This window comes from Triturus cristatus, chromosome 12 (genome assembly GCF_964204655.1).
Source record: "Triturus cristatus chromosome 12, aTriCri1.1, whole genome shotgun sequence".
Taxonomy (NCBI): Eukaryota; Metazoa; Chordata; class Amphibia; order Caudata; family Salamandridae; genus Triturus; species Triturus cristatus.
The window spans coordinates 815,775,380-815,801,445 of NC_140595.1; the positions used below are offsets into that span (position 1 = coordinate 815,775,380).

The 26,066-nt window shown below is 47.9% G+C and overlaps 1 protein-coding gene across 2 annotated transcripts in view; it reads right to left on the reverse strand.

Moving 5' to 3' along the window:
- The window catches only part of LOC146782964 (phospholipid scramblase 1-like), a 125,988-nt gene that overhangs the window by 39,241 nt on the left and 60,681 nt on the right, over positions 1-26,066 (reverse strand). For both annotated transcript variants that reach the window (XM_085639890.1, XM_085639891.1), the window contains exon 2: positions 9,359-9,443. In XM_085639890.1, coding sequence (XP_085496016.1) covers positions 9,359-9,371 — 13 coding nt within the window. In that variant the 5' untranslated portion in view covers positions 9,372-9,443. The remainder of the gene's footprint in view (positions 1-9,358; positions 9,444-26,066) is intronic.

A 26,066-nucleotide genomic window follows, 5' to 3' on the forward strand; every position in this document is an offset into this window, starting at 1 on the left:
CACTAAATACGGAGTCCTCCACCCTGTAATTTAAAATCAAGGGAAAAATCAAAGAAGAAACAAAAATGTAATCGATGACTGAACCTGAGTCAGGACCTTTAAAAGTACACGGTCTCTGACCTTCTGCGCAGCAACCAGGTTCAGAGAGGTCTGAGGATTCCAATAGGCTCTCCAAGGCCTCGCCTTGTTTGGTATGTTCAAAATGTGTGGATGATGAATAGGAAGATCCATCCTCATCATCCAAGATACAACCTAGGCTGCAAGGATGGATATTTAGATCACCCATTAGGATGACCTCAAAACTATTATGTGACGCCCTGTATTTATCCAGAACCTCCCCCAGAGATTCTAGATGGTGATTTAAGCTGACACTATCTTTGGAGTTATAAAAATTAATCAAAAGCAAAGAAGGGGAGTTTGCCACCACTAATTCTACAGCTAAGCAATGTTGGGAGCCAGAATCTACCTGTTTAGCAGATCCTTTCAGGTTCAAAGAAACCAACAAAGCGAGGCCCCCCTGTGCCCTCCCCGCCAAACTAGGTGTGGCTGGAATACAAAAAATGAACATAACCGTCCAGAAAAAGGTTATTCGCTGTGTCCCAGGTTTCCTGCAATGCAATAATATCATGGGACACAACATAACCCACCCATAGCTGATCCTGGCTTTTGAGTCTAATGCCAGCAATGTTCCAGCTTAGAATTTTGCAGGTATTTTTTTGGGTGAACTCATGCGAGTCACTAACTACTGCTCCCTTTCCCTCAGATCTAACTATCAGATTGTTTGGTGAGGGAGACATGCTAGAAGAAGACCCCTCCAAGCCCGGTCAGGCTAAGGCATCCGGATGGTGTATGTTATCAGTACGCACGGTGGGGAATGTGACAAAATTTGGATTGATTCCCCTTCTTTCCTGGATTTGACCAAGGCTTCCAGGGGTGTTAGGATAAGAATTATAAAAATACCTTAAATCATGAACCCTTATTTCCGACCTATCCCAACTAGGTGGTTGATGATAAAACGCACCACTCGACTGTCCTTAAAATTAATAATAATACAATCCCCCAGGACATTTTTTGGTCTGGGGCCCACCCAGCTAACTCTTCTAGCAAAGAGAATCTTCCCGTCCAAAAAGTTCGGGATGGGTCTCTTTTGATTAAGCCAGAAAATAACTTTATTTTTGAGTTGTTGATAAGATTCCTCTGTGTCGATTTTCAATTCCGCGACACCGGACAAGACAACAACATAAGGAATAGAATCAGAGGGTAGGTGGATATGAATATTAGAAGATTTAGTTGTTCTGTCCCCGGGGTCTGTATTTAAACCTTTATGTGTACTCCTACTAGCAGATTTAATTCCAGATGAATCCCTTAAGCCAACCCTGTCCTGACTACCACCTTGAATGGTGGTATTGTCTGTTGTCGAAGTTCTAGGGGGAATTACCCTAGAATTAGCTATAGAAGGTATATCAGTGATGGGAGGAGAAAGTGACGGAGCAGAAAGAATAGGATTCACCTTGATAGGATTGACGCTATCCTTGGTGGCTAATTAATAACATTTTTTAATGAACAAAAATTATCTAAAATAGTTTGCTCAAGTCGATCAACTTTGTCAGAGACCACCTTTACCCTTTCCAGAAGTGGCAATAATAGGGAACGGACTACTTGTTCGATCTGGGGCATCAGATCACTATGTTGGGGCTGGTCCAGATGCCTATTAGAAGTCTCATCCAATGGAGAGTTATCGACAAGCTGAACCTCACCAGTCTCCAATGGTGGGCAAGTCGTAATGTTAGAGTGCTTGGCCTGTCTCCCACCCTGAGTCAGCCCATCTCTCTTCCTCTTAAAAGCTGCACTTTTAACACCCTTTTTGTTGGCTCTTGTCTGTGGGTGAGTAGAGACGGGTTGAGAGTGAATCGGAGCACTCGGGACTACGGGGGGAACCTCTCTCGGGGCATCATTTGGATCATTTCGGTCGGATGATGTAATGGTACTGTCCACTATATCCCGCTGCTGCACAACATCTCCCAAGACCTGCAAGTCCTTAGGGGATTTTGCTAAGGCGAGTAATCCCAATGACGAACGCCTAGCTTGAGTTAGCTCGGCCGATAACCGGCGCTCAGTAATTGCTAGTTCATGGTCTAAAACCGAAACTGCTCTAGTAATAAAATGGTCCAAGGTGCCAGACACAGACCCACCTCCTCCCAAACGCTTCCCCTTGCCTGCCATCATGCACTGTATACACCCCTATCAAAAATTCAATCTCAAGACAGTATTGGCAATGTAGTATAACGGTGATCTGAATGTTGAGTCACAGTACTGCTTTCCAAATAACCAGGCAAAGAAATCACTAGCCTCAATAAACATGTGCAGTACACACTAATCGTGTAACCAAAGCCAACTAAATGTACAAATCTACCTTTCCTGATTATGCACAAGTAGAAATATTAGGGGGGTGGCCCAGTCCAGTCAGGTCCAGGCAGTGACGGGCAAGGACGGGCCCGCCCTTGGCCCGGGCTTGCGCAGCGGGTCTTCCTCCGAGGCTTTAACCCTCCCCGGCGCTGCCTGATGACGCGGTAGGCAGGCGCCCGGGAGAGGGAATGATGGGGGCGGTAGTTTTTGAGTTTCTCCGCCGTTCCCCTCACGGCACTGCAGCGAACAGGGCAAAAGTTCCGGCTTGAAGCGCCGTTCCCCTCACGGCTGGCGAGGTAAGAGGCACCTTACAGAGTGCCCAGCAAAAGCGTGATGTATCACTTGAATACTACTGGAGTTGGAACAGTAACCCAGTACTAAATAAATGCCTGGGCTTTACCCGTGTACATTTCTTGTGATTTGCAGGTAACAGATTCATTTGTTGAATATTTTGAATACCACAGGACTATGATCAGGAGTGACACTTGAGGCTTGATGAAAGCGAAAGTCATCACAAGAAGCACTTTACGGCACCAGCACAAGAAACCACAAAAATATGCTAGATTGTGACAAAGAGTTCCAAAGTTGCCTTGTTGCTATGGCAGGAAGAGCACCTAAACAGCAAAACGTCAGTTTTCCTGGGACTGTGAAAATCTTTGCAGGGACACTGATTGTGAAGTGTACTAAGTACTAAATGCACATGCTCTGTTTATGGAATCTTATATACAAATGGGAACAAGTGCTTAATATAAAACAGGAAATGTGCGGTGAACAGTGTTTTGATAGAAAACACATCAGTCTTGGCAGCTCATCTCTGTAGGTGGAGAAGTTGTACCTTATTGCCAGGTTAGACTCTCACCTGCCATGGCACCAGTTCATCTGGCACTGGGAAGCGTTTTACATTGGAGCCGGGGTACATCAGCTGGCGGGAATACACGTGGTATTCACTTTTGAAGTACTTAGGTATGTCACCAGAGGTTGGATCCTCAGCATCAATGGACTTCAGCTGCTCTTCCGGTTGGGTCCGCGCTTGAGTTCGATCACTGGGGCGGGGAGGATGTGGTCCGTCGGCTGCGCTGCCGCCTCTGGGCATGTATCCAGGGTTCGAGTCTCGAGGTCGCGTTCACATCATGTGATCCTGGGCAAAAGTCATAAGTGCAGGCCTCTGCGAAAGCTCTTAGCGATCTCTGAGCTCCTGGTTGACACCAGAGAAACCCGAGTTGATAGCTGTCACGTGACTTTAGGCTCCAAGGGCCTCATTACGAGTTTGGAGGTACGGGAGTGAGAGTGCCCTGCTCCCGCGCCGCCAAACCCGTTGATGAACCGCCCGTCAGGTTAGGCGTTTTCTCCTGTCTGGCGGGCCGTTCTTTGATGTTCCCACAGCACCACAATGGGAACATCAAATGCAGTACCTGCACGGCATAGACTGCTGCAGTCCATGCTGTGCAGGTACTAAGGTGCATACACACAGGGGGGCACAACATGTGCCCCCTCCATGCACCCCATGGTGCAGAGGCGCAAGGGAACCCGGCACGGCCCCCTTTGTTTCCTCACAGCCACACTTTTCATGGCGGTTGCACCGCCATGAAAAGTGTGGCAATGACAAAACTCGTAATATGATTGGCGGGCCACAGCTGCCCCGCCAAGCATATTGCGGCCTCAAGACCCCGCGCCACTGCCAGGGATCTCTGGCCATTGCGGTCGTCCCAGGGTGGCTAGACTGCCTTGGTCATTATAGGGCTGTCAGAAGATCGCCACACCTTCGCTCCGCGAGTCTGGTGGTCCGTGGACCGCCAAGCTTGTAATGAGGCCCTTAGCTCCCACAAGCAATTACAAAGCACTAACAGTCCTTTGTCATATCCCCTGACCACTTAGCTAGCACGGGTGACTTGAAAAATACACTCACTGCTCCAAAGCAGGACACTTGCACTGGAAGCCGCACAGCTTATGAATGCAAGATGCTAACAGTGGTAAGGGGGCTTGGGTGGAAAGAGAGTAGAAGCCCAACACTCATCCTGCACTATCAACAAAATGGGAAACATTCTGGTGACTTCCGGGGAGATTTTCAGCTTGTGCAAGTCAAACTATGTAATATACAGCTAGACTGGATTCACTGGGCTCTAAAGTCACCGTCATGTCTGTGCCCTTGAACCCAGTTGCATCTGCCTCATCTGATGGCACAGTAAGCTATGCAGGGAAGCTTTTCATGACCTGGTGTATTTTGATAAGCTAATACAACTGTGCCATCTGACTCAAGACATCATCCGATGGCACAGTAAGCTATGCAGGGAGGCGTTTCATGACCTGGTGTATTTTGATAAGCTAATACAACTGTGCCATCTGCATCAAGGCACCATCCGATGGCACAGTAAGCTATGCAGGGAGGCTTTGCATGACCTGGTGTATTTTGATAAGCTCACACAACTGTACCAGTGGTCTCAAAGCATCATCCTATGGCACAGTAAGCTATGCAAGGAGGCTTTTCATGACCTGGTGTACTTTGATAAGCTAATACAACTGTGCCATCTGCCTCAAAGCATCATCTGATGGCACAGTAAGCTATGCAGGGAGGCTTTTCACGACCTGGTGTATTTTGATAAGCTAATACAACTGTGCCATCTGCCTCAAAGCATCATCTGATGGCACAGTAAGCTATGCAGGGAGGCTTTTCATGACCTGGTGTATTTGATAAGCTAATACAACTGTGCCATCTGCCTCAAAGCATCATCTGATGGCACAGTAAGCTATGCAGGGAGGCTTTTCATGACCTGGTGTACTTTGATAAGCTAATACAACTGTGCCATCTGCCTCAAAGCATCATCTGATGGCACAGTAAGCGATGCAGGGAGGCTTTTCATGACCTGGTGTATTTTGATAAGCTAATACAACTGTGCCATCTGACTCAAGACATCATCCTATGGCACAGTAAGCTATGCAGGGAGGCTTTTCATGACCTGGTGTATTTTGATAAGCTAATACAACTGTGCCATCTGCATCAAGGCATCATCCGATGGCACAGTAAGCTATGCAGGGAGGTTTTTCATGACCTGGTGTATTTTGATAAGCGAATACAACTGTGCCATCTGACTCAAGACATCATCCGATGGCACAGTAAGCTATGCAGGGAGGCTTTTCATGACCTGGTGTACTTTGATAAGCTAATACAACTGTGCCATCTGCCTCAAAGCATCATCTGATGGCACAGTAAGCTATGCAGGGAGGCTTTTCATGACCTGGTGTATTTTGATAAGCTAATACAACTGTGCCATCTGCCTCAAAGCATCATCTGATGGCACAGTAAGCTATGCAGGGAGGCTTTTCATGACCTGGTGTATTTTGATAAGCTAATACAACTGTGCCATCTGCCTCAAAGCATCATCTGATGGCACAGTACGCCATGCAGGGAGGCTTTTCATGACCTGGTGTATTTTGATAAGCTAATACAACTGTGCCATCTGCATCAAGGCATCATCCGATGGCACAGTAAGCTATGCAGGGAGGCTTTTCATGACCTGGTGTATTTTGATAAGCTAATACAACTGTGCCATCTGACTCAAGACATCATCTGATGGCACAGTAAGCTATGCAGGGAGGCTTTTCACGACCTGGTGTACTTTGATAAGCTAATACAACTGTGCCATCTGCCTCAAAGCATCATCTGATGGCACAGTAAGCTATGCAGGGAGGCTTTTCATGACCTGGTGTATTTGATAAGCTAATACAACTGTGCCATCTGCCTCAAAGCATCATCTGATGGCACAGTAAGCTATGCAGGGAGGCTTTTCATGACCTGGTGTACTTTGATAAGCTAATACAACTGTGCCATCTGCCTCAAAGCATCATCTGATGGCACAGTAAGCGATGCAGGGAGGCTTTTCATGACCTGGTGTATTTTGATAAGCTAATACAACTGTGCCATCTGACTCAAGACATCATCCTATGGCACAGTAAGCTATGCAGGGAGGCTTTTCATGACCTGGTGTATTTTGATAAGCTAATACAACTGTGCCATCTGCATCAAGGCATCATCCGATGGCACAGTAAGCTATGCAGGGAGGTTTTTCATGACCTGGTGTATTTTGATAAGCGAATACAACTGTGCCATCTGACTCAAGACATCATCCGATGGCACAGTAAGCTATGCAGGGAGGCTTTTCATGACCTGGTGTACTTTGATAAGCTAATACAACTGTGCCATCTGCCTCAAAGCATCATCTGATGGCACAGTAAGCTATGCAGGGAGGCTTTTCATGACCTGGTGTATTTTGATAAGCTAATACAACTGTGCCATCTGCCTCAAAGCATCATCTGATGGCACAGTACGCCATGCAGGGAGGCTTTTCATGACCTGGTGTATTTTGATAAGCTAATACAACTGTGCCATCTGCATCAAGGCATCATCCGATGGCACAGTAAGCTATGCAGGGAGGCTTTTCATGACCTGGTGTATTTTGATAAGCTAATACAACTGTGCCATCTGACTCAAGACATCATCTGATGGCACAGTAAGCTATGCAGGGAGGCTTTTCACGACCTGGTGTACTTTGATAAGCTAATACAACTGTGCCATCTGCCTCAAAGCATCATCTGATGGCACAGTAAGCGATGCAGGGAGGCTTTTCATGACCTGGTGTATTTTGATAAGCTAATACAACTGTGCCATCTGACTCAAGGCATCATCCGATGGCACAGTAAGCTATGCAGGGAGGCTTTTCACGACCTGGTGTACTTTGATAAGCTAATACAACTGTGCCATCTGCCTCAAAGCATCATCTGATGGCACAGTAAGCTATGCAGGGAGGCTTTTGATGACCTGGTATATTTTGATAAGCTAATACAACTGTGCCATCTGCATCAAGGCATCATCCGATGGCACAGTAAGCTATGCAGGGAGGTTTTTCATGACCTGGTGTATTTTGATAAGCTAATACAACTGTGCCATCTGACTCAAGACATCATCCGATGGCACAGTAAGCTATGCAGGGAGGCTTTTCATGACCTGGTGTATTTTGATAAGCTAATACAACTGTGCCATCTGACTCAAGACATCATCTGATGGCACAGTAAGCTATGCAGGGAGGCTTTTCACGACCTGGTGTACTTTGATAAGCTAATACAACTGTGCCATCTGCCTCAAAGCATCATCTGATGGCACAGTAAGCGATGCAGGGAGGCTTTTCATGACCTGGTGTATTTTGATAAGCTAATACAACTGTGCCATCTGACTCAAGACATCATCCGATGGCACAGTAAGCTATGCAAGGAGGCTTTTCATGACCTGGTGTACTTTGATAAGCTAATACAACTGTGCCATCTGCATCAAGGCATCATCCGATGGCACAGTAAGCTATGCAGGGAGGCTTTTCATGACCTGGTGTACTTTGATAAGCTAATACAACTGTGCCATCTGCCTCAAAGCATCATCTGATGGCACAGTAAGCTATGCAGGGAGGCTTTTCATGACCTAGTCTATTTTTATAAGCTAATACAACTATACTGCTAGACGGCTGGTTATAGCTTAGTCAGGTTCTACCCATAGAGTTTAAAGATATGCGATGAAATAAGGTTGGGGGCTTCTCTGACCCTTGACTTAATTTGCATAATTATTGCTGAGCTGGTTATACTATTCACATTCATTCTAACACACATGGTTTGTAGATTAACAGTGTATGATGCATAATCATATATTGCAAAATGCTAATTTTGTGAGAGCATACTTATTTCAACTTATGGGGTGAGGCTCTGTTTATACCACTCCAAACATTCCTGCTACCAAAGCTGAACTCAGTAGGAGAGGAGGTTTGAGAGACACCTGCCAGCTTTCCTGATCTCCAGCAAGGCTTAGGTTTCTTTTTTAAATTTAGCAAGTCTACCAGTCTGACCTCAATATTTTGGAAGTAACAAGATAGGCCAGTGAGAGAAGCACACACGACTGTGGAGGACTTCCATTACCAGGCCTGAATCCCGAGCCATTTACAATCACCAATCCCACATCTCAAAATCTATCAAGCACCTACAAGAAGTCTAGTTTTTTCTCACAAAACTGCGAAGTATTAATTATTTTCTGGACAGCCAATTGTCTAGAAACATTCAAAATAAGAGCATGAGAAAAATGCACTGGAAAAGCCCATAAGTCACACATTTGCCAAAATGGCCACCACAATACAACCACGTATGCATATGCATGTCTGTTGAACATGGAGGCCATCCTGGAAGTATAACCATTCCAAGATGGCCACCATGTCAATTGCAGGCATGCATAAGTGTTGCGATAAATACATGTGCCTGTGTTGCACGCTCGTGATACACAACAGCAATATTGTTTTGTTAATTTACCAATCCATCATGCCTGAATGGTAAACTAAAAAATTAAAAATAAAGTTTGCCGAAATGCATAAAATGAACCCAGTGGCTGGGTTGCACTTTGTAGATGCAGGGCTCTGGAATAAAAACAATACAATAAAACAAAAATCATGCAGTGGAAGGGACATGGAAGGTGGGGGGGGGGCATTTACAGAAAGGGGAGGGTGGAGACCCTTAAGATTACATAGTAATAAAGAATAAAGAAAATAAATAGTAATGCCTGTGTGGACGAGTTTTGAGATGCTCACATCTGCTGACACTAGCTCTGAAGGACAGTCTCATTAGCCAGTGACAAGCTAGTTGATCCACAGTAGCCAATGGCTGAAAGGAGCTGTCCAAAAGCCAAGGTGTGTATGTGTATATGTATTTATCGGTGTGTTGTTTGGGTGTACGAAGACATGGGCTCTTATCAGATAGCTAAAGGTGTATGTAATCTAACACCTAAAACGTGATAATTTGTTTGCATCCACAATGCAGGCATTTCTAAGGCAAGAGAGTAGAGATGTACATTTAAAACAAATGTATTTATCTGCCACAAGTGAAGCTGTCCTTATAAAGACACAGAGGGGCATTTGGCTCTTGTGCTTACCTGGAGCCGACATTTCAAAGTGTGTCGCCAGTCACTTCTCTGCACTCTAATTTTAACAAGTCTGGGCACCACTTAGCTCTCAGGCCTAAAAAGAAGAAATACAAGACGTGAGCATTAGCTAATCATCAGACATGGCATAAATCTGGAAATAAGACAGATCCAATCATGTATACGTTTATCTATTTATTTATTTAAAAGTGGTAAGAACCAGGGCACTTATCAACTAGAAGTGTAATTATCAAAATAAAAGTCAAGAGTTTGTATGGAACATTAAAATGCTCTGAATATACTTAGCGCAGTTAGATGCCCACAACCCACATAATCCCGGCCCCCTGATATACCTCCTTAAAAGAATTGTTGTCCAGAGATTTTCATTTTTGATTTGTGTTTTTGGATCATTAGAGAAGTAATTTAGCTTGGGTAGACATTTTCTTTTTTAAATGGCGATGTGTTGCAGTGATGATATGATATTTAAGGAACGATGGGCCATATGTAGGTGAAACGTGTTTTGCGATTCTCTAATTGCAATTTTTAGGGAATCGCAATTAGAGAATTGCAAAACGGAATGTAGGTAGGATTAGCAAAATATTTTGCGATTCCCACCTATTCCTTATTTGCAAATCCCAAATTGAGATTCGCAAATAAGGAATACCTTGCCATTCATTCCTATGGGCTAGAAGGCCCATAGGAATGAATAGGAAGACATTCTCAATTTGCGATTCTCAATTAGAGAATCGCAAATTGAGAATGCAATTTCAAGGTTGCAAGGGTGTCAATAGGACACCCTTTTGCACCCCTGAAATAGACATGTGTGCACATGTGGCGCACATACATGCGCTAAGGGCATATATGTGCGCCACATGGCACTTTGAAAAATGCAAAAAAGGGCATTTTTCAAGGAAATCGCAAATTACCACCAACCTGAGGTTGGTGGTAATATGCGATTCCTTAAGCCAAAATTGCACAACTTGGGTGCTTCCTACATTGCATTTAAGGAATCGCAATTTGGGATTCCTTAAATGCATTAGCAAAATAAGGAATCGCAAATTTTGCGATTCCTTATTTTGCGTGTGGGTTTTTGTGTGCTACATAGCACACTGCCCAAATTGCGATCGCAAACGCCGAAATTCGGCGAATTTCAGCATTTGCGATCGCAATTTGGCTTCCTACATATGGCCCCATGAGACCTATATACTTCATTTTGGTGTCAAAACATAGGTTTGAGGTCAAGTAGTCTTATAGAGACAGAAAATAACTCCTCATAGCAATCATCCTGCCATTTCCCAAAATGATGGCTATAATAGAGGAAGAAGAAACATATATAGAAGTGGAAAATAAATAATAATGGTTTTTAATCCTTTTATGTATACACCAATGTTTATGATCTCAATATAAACAAAATAATGTTCATCACTCCTGTTTAGCAAAAACCAAAGGAAATGATGGACGGAGTGTTGAACATTGCAAGCACTCACCCCCAGTCAACTGATCTGGGTTTAATCCATCACCGTTCTTTAGCCCACTCTGCCACCCCAGTTCAAACATGGCCATATGCAAATCAGTCTGACCCTGTGCCTCATGGGAACAGTCCAGCCCGAACTGCTTCTCTCGGAGGTGTCCTGTCCTAACCTGGATCAGGGATGGCGAGGGGTGAAATCCAAAACCGGTCCCAAGGATGCTTGTTTCCGGTCCAGGGAAGACATGGCTTGGCAGTTCGGGCTGGACTGTTCCCATGAGGCACAGGGTCAGACTGATTTGCATATGGCCATGTCTGAACTGGGGTGGCAGAGTGGGCTAAAGAACGGTGATGGATTAAACCCAGATCAGTTGACTGGGAGTGAGTGCTTGCAATGTTCAACACTCTGTCCATCATTTACTTTGGTTTTTGCATCACTCCTGTTTAGACACATTTTCATAGTTCACTTTATTTGTTTCGGCAAGCGCTCGTGGTACATTTGCAGAATATTGAACATTTGAGAAGATCACATCGACGGACATCTTTTTGTAGCACAGGTTTTGCAAGTACATGTACGTGTAAGTTCTTTGGGTAGAGGCTTTACAAATTTCATAGGTTTTAGCACCCCATCAATAACTTCCGAACCAAAATCACACGGATCTTTCTCCTCATATGCATGATGCAAAACATTTACACATCTTTCGATCAAGTAGAATGCTCTTTTAATGTTTCCACACACAGAATATGACGTCAGTGGAAGGTAACTTAGCAGGACTGATCTCTTGAACTCACCGTACCGAAGATCGTAAAATGTGTGACAGTCAAAATTTGATTTCCACACACGCACAAGGTATTTTTCTACATCTTTAAAGTCGCATTCTTCTTCTGTCTCCGCAAATCCTTTTAGAAACTTCGTTGTTTAGCAGTTAAAGCTACAAGCTTCGTTTCGATCTTGCTCATAGTGTCATCATCCGTGAGAATATGTGCCTTGATAGGAACACTGGGCATCTCTGGGTCAAGTTTCTTGTACAGAATATGATCCGGGATTAAGTGTCTTTTCTCGCCTGTTCCATAACTCTGACAATCCTTGACTTAAGAACATTGCAACAAATCTAAGTAGCACAATAATAACATCTGTGTCACACAACATGAAGGTCGGCTTCCCACAATTTGCTCTTAAGTTCGTGAACGATATGGCCCATCCCTGTTGAATATCTCTCGGCAGGCACCAACTCCTCATTGACAATCATTCCACTTGCGATAATTGGAAATTCAGTGTTCATGCCTTTTGGATAAAGTGCACCCTGTGTCTTGTTCTCTTTTGAGATAAGATATGCAAAAGCTAATTTGTCATTCTTGTTCCAGAAAGCATTCCAACGCAATGTTTCTATAGCCTCAGAAATGATGAGCATACCTTGCAATGAACAAACAAAGAGTTCCACTCAATACCGACTGGACAGTATTGCATCCAAAGATTTCAGCCTCAATAAGTGCATCTTCGATGCCACAACCACTCAGGCAACTTCCTGCACGCCGCAACACAACTTTTGTCATGTGGAAAATGCCCATCATTGGATAAAGATCATCAAATTCTACTGGATTGCTCATACAAATGTCAGCTACAATACGGAAAACACCTTCTTCACAGAAAACTGGCAGAATAAGCTGGTCTTCAAGCTGAGCACACATATTTTGGACATTTTTTAGAGTTGTGTATACTATTGTGTAGTTTGAGACTGGAGATAGCATTGCTGGTAAAAACCCAACCTTCTTCAGTGGGATGGTATTATAGGAGATCAGAGCATGAATTCCAGCCCAAGGAGGAACTGGCTTTTCTTCATCCTTCAGTCAGCACCGAATAAGCAATATGATAAATTCAGTTAAATCAGCTTTGCGGACCGCAGCTTCAGATGGAAGAAGATCCATGTCCTCAGCCAATTTGAAACTTCCTGGTAGACCGGGACGTGTTGATGGCTCGTGGTGATTTTGCACAAGTTGGCAAGACAGTTGGGTTATAAGTTTGCTGCTTCATTTGTTTTTGCCTACAGCTGACACAGCTTGTTTTCCAGCAGCTACTTCATAGGTACAGTCTTGGAAAAAGCACCATGGCAGCATCATGTGTGCTGGATGTTGTAGACAAAGAAGAGCGGTCTTCAAAATCAAAACTATCAAGAACAGCAATTGTAAATCCTTTCCTGGTAAAGTGACTTGGAAGTGGAGTGCTGTCGGATTCACAAGAATTTACAGTATGAGCTGCTAACAAGTTCCTGTCCCGGACTATGTGATTATAACTTGCTGATACACCAATCGTACTCATTGAAGTGATTAGCTCTCTACTTTTGCACAGGTCATAGACTGCATGGGCAGTCATCATGCATAGGTGAGTTTTCCTTTTGCCGTGATGTAATTCATAAAACAGCATTTGGAAAAAATGGTACATTTGCACAGCATAAGCCTGTTGGTTTATGGGATTGTCTTCCACTTCTTCGCTTATACCTTCAAAGCCATCATCAAGGTTGTCGGCTTCTGTTCTGAACTCAAGAACTTTAGTTTGTAACAGTTTTGCTTTGCTGATATTGAACAATGGTGTAAAAAAAATGTAAGACAACATGAGGCATTCTTGTTGACTACCAGGATTTGCCCTGGGTGCATCACAAAATGTGTCGTTAAGTCCAAAATCTAAATTTTTCAGAACATTTCTTCAAATGGTTCCTGATGAGTTTACTGCATTGCGCAATATTATTTTGCCAGCAAGAACTTCAGGAATCAAATCAGCTGAGAACATCATAAATGGTTCATTCTTTGTTAAACTGACAAAAAGAAATCTGTCGTACATTTGCACCAGAAAAATCTTAAATTCATTATTATGGCTCAATACAGTTTCATTAATGTTGACCATTATTTCTCTGATTCCACGGAGTGTGAACCCATAGCCAACACTCAAGAGTGGCTTTAAAACTTAATTTGCTTTTTCTAAGAGTACAAATTTAACTGAAGGCTGGCGGTTACGTTGCTGCTGGGAGCTCATTGTACATTCGTATTTTCAAATGTATACACGCAACCAGTTAGGGTGGGCATATAAATCTGCTGCAAATACATTCCTCTTGCTGTTCAGATCAGCTACTCGGCGGATAACTTCATCTTGGAAAAACTAGCTGCAGATAAAAACATGTTTGCCCTTTGAGACTCACATACTCTGTATTTTGTTCTTTCATCAATCCTTTTGGCCCTGGTTCTGGCTTAACCACAGATAACACATTGAAGATCCTCTGCTTTGTGATCAGTTGTTGGAGGTGGAAGAGGGGAGCCATCGATCTTCTAAGTGGATGGGCATTGGGTTTGGTTGTCATCGCTTTCTCCGAAGACTCGGATCCTTGTTGTGATGCACTGGTTTTTGCTATGTTTTGACAATTTTTTTCCAGGCTTTCTTCCATTGTATACGACTTGTAGCACTTGTTGTTACAATGATAAAATATTTGATCCTCTTCACCCATCAGTTTCAATCTTCTGTGAACTTTGTTTTGTCATATTTCTGCAGCATCTCAAACTCTCTTCTGTCCAGCCGCAATTGATGTTAGCTTTTCTTTCGGATTAGTTTGGCATACGACACATTTTTCTTTGTTAAAGGAGTCCTCATATTTTTTAGTTAACAACACTCTGTTAGGAGGTAAAGATCCTCTGCTACCATCTGCTTCACTCATGTTTACGAATTTGAATCAACGGAAAACCTGAAACAATAACAATATTAAAATACATTACTAATTCGATGGCTAAAACACATCATTATACAGCCGCCATTTTGGAAAATGGCGGAAGGGTTGTGCTGAGTAGTTATTTTCTGTCTCTATAAGATTACTTGACCCCCAATTCCTATGTTTAGACACCAACATTGCGTATGGTTGCTGAAATATTACATCATCACTGCTACACATCCGCTATTTTTAAAAATGTTGTCCAGAAATACTCAGCCCGGGTTATCAATGTCTACCCAAGCTAAATTACTTCTCTAATGATAAAAAAAACACAAATCGAAAAAGGAAAATCTCTGGATAACAATTTGTTTTTTACTGAAGTATATCAGGGGGCAGGACTAACACGAACAAGTACTCTGTATGCCCCATTAATACAATAAAAGATCATAGCTTGGCCAGACAGTGTTTTAATAGTTCTACTACACCTTTTGCAGCATTCTTAACTAGGAACGTATTAAATATCTGCTTTGAGAATCTCAATAACCAAGAGGTCGCCTCCGGCACCATCACTGGGACCATAACAGTATACACAGCAACTGTAGACTTGAATCATCCAACACCAACCTTCAACAACTGGAGACCACAAGCAACTAACACCAGATATCAACAACTACAGACCAATGTGACCCTTCACCAGGGCTCAACAACCACAGACCAATGTGACCCATCACCAGGTCTCAAGAACTACAGACCAATGTGACCCATCACCAGGTCTCAAGAACTACAGACCAATGTCACCCCTAATCAGGGCTGATCATCTACAAACCAATGTCACCAATCACGAGGCGCAGCATTTACAGACCAATGTTACTCATCACCAGGGCTCAGCATCTGCAGACTAATGTCTCCATAACCAGGGCTCAGCATGTACAGACCAATGTCACCATCATCAGGGCTCAGCATATACAGGCCAATGTCACCATATCCGAGGTGCAGCATCTACAGACCAATATCTTCATTGCCAGGTTGGCTCACCATCTCCAGACCAATGTCACCATATCCAGGGCTCAGCAGCTACAGGCCAATGTCACCATATACAGGGCTCAGCATCTACAGACCAATGTCACCATATCCAGGGTGCAGCATCTACAGACCAATATCCCCATCACCAGGGTGGCTCAGCATCTACAGACCAATGTCACCCATCAGCAGGGCTCAGCATCTATAGACCAATGTCACCCATCACCAGGGCTCAACAACTACATACCAATGTCCCCATCACCAGGGTTCAGCATCTACAGACCAATGTCCCCATCACCAGGGCTCAGCATCTACAGACTAAAGTCCGCACCACCAATCCTACGGAACATAATGGAGTGTGTGATTGGAAGTAATGTACACAAAGCATCTAATGAAAAGTATATGACGAGTCCATATAAAAAGCCATAATTGACAATTACTTTTTGAAGATGACATCAATGGCCGTCCTTGTGATGGGTGCTAAAGACAGCAATGCATAAGCACGTGCCGTCACCATGTACAGCTTATCACCCCACATATTATATCACTTGACTACAACATTTGAAATGACATCATTGACGACAAGACTGCGCCTGGTGGGGTGTGAGTTAGTTACTTTAGGGCATGAGTTATAGTTACTAGAAATTACAATACCTGATGAATTTTAGAGAATTTTTCAGTTTAAAACCGTATGTTGTCATTCAAGTTTTTTACCCAACTATAATGTCAATTTAACCACTGCATTGTATGTCACTCTACTCTATACTACTGTAGGCCACTGCACCCTATGCCACTGTATACTACTCTACTCCACTCAACTCTCCCCCACTCCACTCGACCCCATTTCACTTTGCACTACCCCACTTCGCTCTACAGCAATCCAAGCCACTGCGCTCCACCAGCGGCTGCTCCTCTTCAGGGGTGCTTGAGCGCTGCCCCCCCCCACTTGAGACCTGAACAAACACTAATTACCCCATATTTATTTATACCGAATCAGCACTGCAACTTTGCTGCCACATAGAACAGGAAGTGTAGCCCTCCTCCTGCTCGCACGGCTCAAGAGTGACAGGGGCCGCTGTAAGAATGTGCGCATGTCAGGTGTGGACAGTACTTGGACACTGTCAAATAGACATGCGCACTTTCAAGTCTTTTAATAGGCTCTGTATTTAGAGAGCCAGGTGGACAGTGACAGCAGTCACCATTCTCTGAAGGAGCGCCGAGATGCCCTGCCAAGGCCAATCCTGAGGCTGTACCAATACACTGTTGAAAGAACCTCGCGCTCTTTATTTTAAAGAGCAGCCTCGGGATTGGCTGGGCAGATCAGTGGAAAGCAGAAACTGAGGAGCGGATCCTCTCACAAAGTATAAAGATCACAAGTCTGTTTGGCTCATGAACAGTGCTTGGATATAAACACACGTTTGGAAACCCGGCTCCAGGGTCACCACAGTACACGTATTTTCTCTTAAAACGCAGGTGAGAGAAAATTCCTTAATTTTCTTTATGATAATGTGCTGTTGCACCAACTTTTATAACTGGGGAACCATGAAAGAGTGAGTCCCAGCGTCGGCTGAACATCCTGTGATTCTTGGCAAGTCACTTAATCTCTTCATGCCTAAAAAGGAATCGGACCTTGTGTAAATTAACTGGGGCCCTTGCAGAGTACTCCAGTCTGATTTCATTGGGTCGAGTTTGCGACATTAATATACAAAGAATAGTAATGTATGAATGCTTGCTTTTTGAACTTTGCAATCATTTAAGCCCTGCCACTTTTAAATTTCACCAGCCACCACTGTACTCCACTGCACTGTGCGCCCTCTACTACACGCTACGCCACTGCACTCTACTCTGCAGAACTCAACTCTATGCCACCCTTCTCTCCCCACTTCACTGTACCCCACTGTACTCTACCCCACTTCACTGTACCTCAATGTACTGTAAGCCACCCTATTCAAGTAACTTCATTCTGCTCCACTTCAATCTATGCCACTCCACTCTACACCACTCCACTCTTTTCTACTGCACTGCACTGTACAGTACGCCAGTCTGCTCTAGTGTCCACCACTCTATGCTATTCAACTGTACACCACTCTACTGTATAACACTGCGCTCTGCCACTGCACTGTATGCTACTGTATTATGTGCAACTCTACTCTGCATCACTCTATGCCACTGCATTCTACAGCACTGCACTGTACACCGCTGTACTCCAGGCCACTGCACTCTACTCTAGCGTGCACCTCTCTCCTCCACTGCATTCTAACCCAGTATACTATAAGCCACTCTACTCTGCAGCACCCTACAGCACACCACTGCACTCCATGCCACCACTGTATGCCACTCCAAGCCACTCTACTGCACCCCACTGTAGGTCACTCTAAGCCATGCCACTGTAGGTCACTGTAAGCCATGCCACGAGAAATGATCTAGAAAGTACTGTGGTACTATTCAAATAAAAAATGATAAGCAACATTATATGATTAGAAACCAATTTTTTTGACCAAAACAAACCATAGAATTTCAATGGGAAAAAAAAATGTTGAAGAATATAGTTAGGAAAACTTTATTGTTCTATCACTAGAAAAAACTTGAATTACACAAACCTTGATTTATTCTGTGTAGCGAGTTTACAACACGGTCTATGAAGGCACCCGAGATACAGAAAGTTTTGATTGGGGTGGAAATCATAACATTAAGTTGTAACTATATTTTTTTTAATTTCTAAGGTTATGTGAGAATGATATAAAGTCCCTTAAGGCAATTCCTTTAGCAGTGAAGTTCTATACACTTCTCCAATCCCCCTGGTTTTATATGCTTTTATCAGTCCTGGTCATGAGTGGGGTTGTGTGAGAAAGCGGAAGAGTTGACCGGATGGAGGTATTATCTTAAAGTGCACAATTCTTAAATTGTTAGACATCCTTTATTTGTTGGGGACCATTATACAATGGCAGATGGAGGGAGATTTTAAAAATGTTGGGAAATGTTTAAGCCAGAGTCAGCAAATAAAAAACATAAACTGAATCCCATGATGTGAGTTTGGCCTGGAAAGCTTTAATAGCTTCATCCTGGTGAAAATTAAGATCTTACAGATGATAATATTGTACTAACACTGAGGGGAGAGCCACATCACATACAAAGCTGTACTTGTTTTATTAAACAGTGAGTGACTGATTTCTGCTGGTCAAAACCAATACTAACTTATCCAGAGATGCGTTTTAGTTTCTACTTTCACTGATCTTAGCTTCTTAGATTTTGCACTTCCTGATCTCAACTCAGGCTGTATGTACTCTTTGTGTCTTTTGCTACCGACCTGAAATGGTATTTTCAGTGGTGGCCGGTATCAGGGAAAGTGGGGTTGGCGGGGGAGGAGGGGTTAGCGCAGGGGACAATGATAAAAAATGAAAACAATAAAAAAAAAACACTTATCAGGCGCCTCGGTGCTCTTCCAGATGCACAGGCGCCCAGACTCTCTTGCGCCAATCCAGATACTGCTCTCATGCTGGTATTACCCAGCAGGAGAGGAGCGCCGGGATTGGGCGGAGCGGGCTAGTTTTACACTCCAACAAGGACTGGGAGCCTGTGCCTGCTGCTCTCCATGCAACAGCATGTAGATAGCTAAGTGCGCATGTCGGTCTGGTCGTCCTAAGACAGCCGGCCAAACCGTCATGCACACTTGCAGTGCCCGATGTCCACCACTCCTCCTGCTGCTGTCAGAGAATGGCCCCGCCCTCATGACTCCGCTCCAGCACCGTATTGTAAAATGAAATGATCATAAAGCAGTTTTATTAATTCCATTTAAGAATCTTTTGTTGTATGTTTAATTGAAACTTTGACATTATGGAACATGTTGGAAAGGCGTTCGCCGGAGGGGGGTTCGATACACGTCTTGCCCACCCCTTTGACCCACCTCTCCCAAGTAGGCCGAACCAGGCGCGCACACCCTGAGATACACTACGAACAGAGTGACTCCACACGTATTCTTTGTAGGACGATAGGTTCTTTTATCGATAATTTCAAGGGATCTTTATGATCCAAGATGCAAGTAGTACAGCAGTGATACAACGTACCACAAATCAGTCGTGGGGAATGGGGGTAGCGGGACAGTCTTTCAAGGTAGTGTCTCTGCGAAATACCCTGCGGAAGCTCACAATCCTCGAGCTGGAGGGTGTCGTGTCTCTGGGCGATCTCTTACCGAGTCGTCCTCAAGGGGAGCGCCGCGAGTCTCTCAGCAGGCACAGGTGGTCGGAGTTCAGGAGCCGCGATTCCGTCAGCAGGGCTCAGATGGTTCAATAGCTGGGGGCCGCGAGTCACTCAGCAGGCCTAGGTGGTTCAGTGTTAGGGAGCCGCGACCTCGTCCGCAGGGCTCAGATGGTTCAATAGCAAGAGGCCGCGAGTCACTCAGCAGGCCCAGGTGACTTCAGCATTCGGGAGCCGCGACAGCGTCTGCAGGCTCGGATGGTTCCAGGTCTTCTCTGTCCTTGTTTCTCCGGCACCCCTTGTTATACTCCGCTGGTCCTTTGAAGTCCGGAGTGCTCGCAGAGGGGGGACTGGGGTGATGGAGGGGGTTCGGCGGGATTTCCTGCCGCTCACTTCTTTGGTCTTTTCAGGTGGGTCTGGGAGGGACCCCAGACGCTCGGCGGGGGAGGCGCCTGCTCCCCAGGGGCCGGGTGGCCGATTGAGTCCTCCCGGGGAAGGCGACCCGAGGTGTGACTGGGCTGGCGCCTCTGGGTCTGGCTCGAGGGTTCCCGCTCCCTCGGTTGGGCATGCGTGGTAGGGTGTTGAGTCTGTCAGGCCTCTGGCCGGCCCGTGGATCGGGGGTGGCTGGGGCGGCCGGAGTCGGAGATGTTGTGTCTTGAGGGTGGTTGCAGGTGGGCTGGATGATGGAGAGGGCAACGCCGTGAGGCCGGTCTCACACGCGTCCCCCCCCAGCTGAAAGGCGTGGAGAACTACCCATCCACTGGGGGGTTCTCCTCGCTGAAGCGGAAGAACCGGGACAGGCCGTCGGCGTTGGCATGATCCGTCCCGGGGCGATGTTCGACAGTGAAATCCATTCCTTGGAGAGAGATGGACCATCGTAGTAGCTTGGGGTTTTCCCCCCTCATCCGCATTAGCCACTGCAAGGGCCGGTGGTCCGTCTGTACTCGAAAATGGGTTCCGAACAAGTAGGGCCGTAGTTTCTTGAGGGCCCAGACTACAGCAAAGGTCTCTCGTTCTATCGTACTCCAACGCTGCTCTCTCGGCAGCAGCCTTCGGCTGATGAAGGCGATGGGCTGATCAATGCCCTGGTCGTCGAACTGTGAGAGCACGGCCCCGATGCTGTGTTCGGATGCATCGGTCTGGACCACAAACTCTTGGGAGTAGTCGGGGGCCTTGAGTACGGGAGCGGTGCACATGGCGGTTTTCAAGGCGTCGAACGCCTGCTGGCACGGGGTGGTCCACTGCACCTTCTTCGGGAGCTTCTTGGAGGTCAACTCTGTGAGGGGCCCTGCGATACTACCATAATTTTTAATGAACCTCCGGTAGTACCCCGTAAGGCCCAGGAAGGGCCGAACCTCTGTCTGCGTGGTGGGGGGCTCCCAGGACTTGATGGCGTCGATCTTCGGCTGGAGAGGGGCGACCTGGCCGCTGCCCACCTGATGCCCCAGGTAGACCACGGAGCCTTTCCCGAGCTGGCATTTGCTGGCTTTCACTGTTAGGCCTGCTTGGCGCAGGGCCATTAGTACTTGTCGGAGGTGCTGGAGATGCTCGTGCCATTGAGAGCTGAATACAGCGATGTCGTCAAGGTACGCTGCGCTGAACTCCTCGAGTCCGGCCAGGACCTTGTTCACCAACCGCTGGAACGTGGCTGGGGCGTTTTTCATCCCGAACGGCATGACCCTGAAGCGGTAGTGGCCATCTGGCGTGGAGAAGGCAGAGCGCTCTTTCGCTCCTTCCGTGAGAGCAATCTGCCAGTATCCGCAGGTCAGGTCGAAAGTGCTGAGGAACCGGGCGGCCCCCAGGCAGTCGATGAGCTCGTCGGCTCGGGGAATAGGGTGAGCGTCTGCGCGGGTGACCGCATTGAGTCCCCGATAGTCCACACAGAATCTTAGTTCGGGGGCGACCCCTGGGGAAGCCGCCTTCGGGACCAGAACCACCGGGCTGGCCCAGGGGCTGTCGGAGGGTTCAATTACTCCCAGGGTGAGCATCTTCTGTACCTCGGTCTTGATGCAGGTGCGGACCCGGTCAGGCACCCGGTAGGCTCGGTGTCTCACAGGCGGGCTGTCGCCGGTGTCCACGTCGTGGACACACCAGTCGGTAACCCTTGGAATGAGAGAGAAGAGGTCTGCGAATTGTCTGAGCAGCTGGCGGCAGTCGTCGGACTGCTGGGGAGTGAGGGTGGTCGACAGTTTCACTCCCTCCACGGAACCATCCAGTTCTTTAGCGCACAGGAGATCGGCCAGGGGTTCGGTGTCTTCTTCCGCCCCATCATCGGTGGCCAGTAGCAAACTTAATTCTGTCCTTACAAAGTGGGGCTTGAGACGGTTCACATGGAGGACCCGGAGGGGGTTCCGTGGGGACTGTACGTCGACCAGATACGTGACCTGGCTCTTCCGCTCGACCACCTTGAAGGGACCAGTCCATTTGTCTTGTAGGGTGCAGGGCTTCACCGGAGCCATGACCCAAACCTGCTGGCCCGGCTGGAACTCGACCAGGGTTGCGTTCTGGAAATACCAGCACTTCATTTCTTCTTGGCTGGCCTCGAGGTTAGCCTCTGCGAGTTCTCTGAACTTCCTCGTCTGGTTGCGGAGCGCCAGGATGTAGCAGAACACATCAGGGGGTGTCCCCCGGGGGCTTGTCTCCCAACCCTCTTTGACCAGGCTCAGGGGCCCTCGGACGGGATGTCCGTACAGCAGTTCGAAGGGGCTGAACCCCAGAGACTTTTGGGGGACTTCTCGGTATGCGAACAGGAGGCAAGGGAGGAGGACGTCCCATTTCCGGCGCAGGGGCTCTTCGAGGCCCAGGATCATTACCTTCAGGGTCCGGTTGAAGCGTTCCACTAGGCCGTTGCCCTGGGGGTGGTAGGGGGTCGTGAACTTATACGTGACTCCACACTGCTGCCACAGGGATTTCATGTAGCGGGATATAAAGTTAGTGCCGCGATCACTCACAACCTCGCGGGGAAATCCGACACGGGAGAAGATCCCCATGAGAGCCCGGCCCACCACGGGAGCCGTCACGGTGCGGAGGGGGATGGCCTCGGGGTAGCGGGTGGCATGGTCCACCAGGACAAGGATGAATCTGTGGCCCTGGGCGGTCTTCGGATCCAGGGGTCCCACGATGTCGATGCCGACCCGCTCGAACGGGGTACTCACAACGGGGAACGGTTGTAAGGGAGCTTTGCGTTTTCCGCCACTCTTTCCACTGCCCTGGCACGTGAGGCAGGATTTGCAGTGTACTTCTACATTCGCCCGCATCTTGGGCCAATAGAAGTGGGTAACCAATCGCTGATATGTCTTGTCTTGGCCTAAGTGTCCTGCCAAGGGGATGTCGTGGGCCAGGCCCAGGAGGAGGCTCCGGAACCGCAGGGGTACCACCAGTACCCGTGATGCGCCTAGCTCGGCGGACTTCTGTTCGCTGTATAGGAGGCCATTGTCCCAATAAATCCAATGGGTTCCGGTTTGGTCACCGGCGGCCTGGGCTTCGGCTTGTTGTCTAAGTCCCTCGAGGGAGGGGCAGGTGGCTTGTTCCTGGCAGAACTCTTCGCGGGAGGGCCCCCCTTCACAGCGCCACTGGGCCATCTCGGGCAGTCCTTCGAGCTCTGTCAGGGCCTCTGGGGCGGAAGGTTCCGGTCCTTCCCCCGGGTTAGTGTCTTCTTCTCCCTCGGAAGGAGGGTTGTCTGCTTCGGGTAGGGGGTTCCGGCTCTCGGAGATAGTGTTCGGTAAGAGGGCTTCACTGCCCTGGGAGAGAGGCAATCGTGCGGTCATGGAGCGCGTGGTGGCGCAGACCCATTCTGGTAGGCCCATCATCTCCAGGTGGGCTCTTCGTTCTACTTGCCCCCACGGGGAACTCTCCAGGTCGTTGCCCAGGAGGCAGTCTACGGGCTGCGAGGTCCGGACCGCTACCTTCAACTCTCCGGAGACCCCTCCCCACTCGAAGGGCACCAGCGCCATCTGGCAGAGGCTCTCCGAATTGTCGGAGGAGACGACCGGGCAGAGGGCCCCGGTTAGGATCTGGTCTTCTGAAATTAGGCTGCGGTGGACCACGGTGACACTCGCCCCGGTGTCGCGAAGGCCCTCGACTCGGTGGCCGTTGATGGTCACCTGCTGTCGGTATTTTTCTGTGTTGGCGGGCAAGGGTGTCCCGGGGACCATTTCTCGATCACCAAGGGAGACCAGGGCCATGGCCGCCGGTTCCCATTCCTCGGGGTCTTCCATCTCTTCCCCCAGAGCCACGGAGGCCATCTGCCGGGCCGTGGGGCTGGTCGTTGTGGTTCGCTGATACTGGGGACACTGTGGGTCATTGGCGTAGTGCCCGGGTTGTTGGCAGCGGAAGCAGGTGATCCTAGCTCGTGGACCTGGTCGTCCCGGGGCTCCGGTGCTTGCTGGGGACTGTGCCGAACCCGCCACTGGTGGGCTGCTGGGGGGCTGGTTGAGGACCCCCCGGGGAAGTCTCTTGGTCGGCCGTGGTTCCCTCCGCCCCTCTGGCGGGGGGGGCCTTGACTGTGGCGGCCGTAGTCCCCCACGGGGCCTCGGGTGGCCCGGGTGTTCACCCAACGATCAGCCTCCGCGGCCAGCTTCCGAGGGTCGGTAAGTTTACTGTCCAGGAGATGCTGGCGCAGTTCTATAAAGCAATTGGCTGCTAAATGTTCCCAGGCAATCAGATCGAACAGTTCTTCGAAGGTGGAGAACTTGCTGCCCTTGATCCACCCATCCAAGGCTCGGCTGTAAAAGTTCACGTACTCTACCCACGTGGTGCCCGGTATCTTCTTGCAATCTCGGAACCGTTGTCGGTACATTTCGGGGGTGAGTCCGTACCGGCCCACGAGGGCTTCCTTCATGTGGCTGTAGGAGTTCATGACCGTGGAGGGCAGATCTAGCAGAGTGTCTCTTCCTTCGCTTAAGAACCGGCCCCATAGGCCAGCCCCCCAATCCTTCTGCGGGACTCGGTGAGAGGTCATGGCGACTTCGTAGGCCTTAAACCACTGCTGGATATCATCGTTCTTGTAATATTCCTTTACCACATCCTTGGGGATGTGAACTTTGGTTTCCCCGGTGGAAGCGGGCGGTGGATTCCCGGGTGGCTGTGACTTTTCGTTTCTAGCCCGCCACTCAATCTCTTTCAGGCCGCGTTCATGTTCTAGCTGGAGTTTCTTTTCGTCGTGCTCCCTTTGGAGTCTCTTCTCTTCGAGTTCCCCTTGTAGCCGTAACTGCTCGACGGCCAACTTCTTCTCCGCCAGTTTTATTTCTCCCTCGATTTTCAGCTTGGCCAGTTCAAGTTCGTGGTTGCGGCTTCTCTCTCGGTCCGCTAGTTCCTCGGGGGACAGGTTCCCCTCTGGCCCGTTGTTTCTCGCCGGGATGCTTGGTGGTTCATGGGTAGAATATCCTTCCGTTTGGGTCGGGGGCGCCCCCGTCTCGACCCAGGCTTTCAGTACTTTCTGGAAGTCTTCCTTTGTGCTTAGTCCAGTGGTAGCGATGCCAAGGTCTTTGCAAAACTGTTTCAATTCTCTATGCGTGTAATAGTCCAATTGATCCTCTCGGAACGGTGAGCTTATTTCGGTACCTGCGGCACCCAGGGAGGTTTCTCTTTCCATCTCTGTTTGGTAGTGCGTCAGTCGTTTACTGCACGCTCTCTTTCGGTGTCGGCTCGGATCCCGTCGTCTGCCACCAAATGTTGGAAAGGCGTTTGCCGGAGGGGGGTTCGATACACGTCTTGCCCACCCCTTTGACCCACCTCTCCCAAGTAGGCCGAACCAGGCGCGCACACCCTGAGATACACTACGAACAGAGTGACTCCACACGTATTCTTTGTAGGACGATAGGTTCTTTTATCGATAATTTCAAGGGATCTTTATGATCCAAGATGCAAGTAGTACAGCAGTGATACAACGTACCACAAATCAGTCGTGGGGAATGGGGGTAGCGGGACAGTCTTTCAAGGTAGTGTCTCTGCGAAATACCCTGCGGAAGCTCACAATCCTCGAGCTGGAGGGTGTCGTGTCTCTGGGCGATCTCTTACCGAGTCGTCCTCAAGGGGAGCTCCGCGAGTCTCTCAGCAGGCACAGGTGGTCGGAGTTCAGGAGCCGCGATTCCGTCAGCAGGGCTCAGATGGTTCAATAGCTGGGGGCCGCGAGTCACTCAGCAGGCCTAGGTGGTTCAGTGTTCGGGAGCCGCGACCTCGTCCGCAGGCTCGGATGGTTCCAGGTCTTCTCTGTCCTTGTTTCTCCGGCACCCCTTGTTATACTCCGCTGGTCCTTTGAAGTCCGGAGTGCTCGCAGAGGGGGGACTGGGGTGACTGAGGGGGTTCGGCGGGATTTCATGCTGCTCACTTCTTTGGTCTTTTCAGG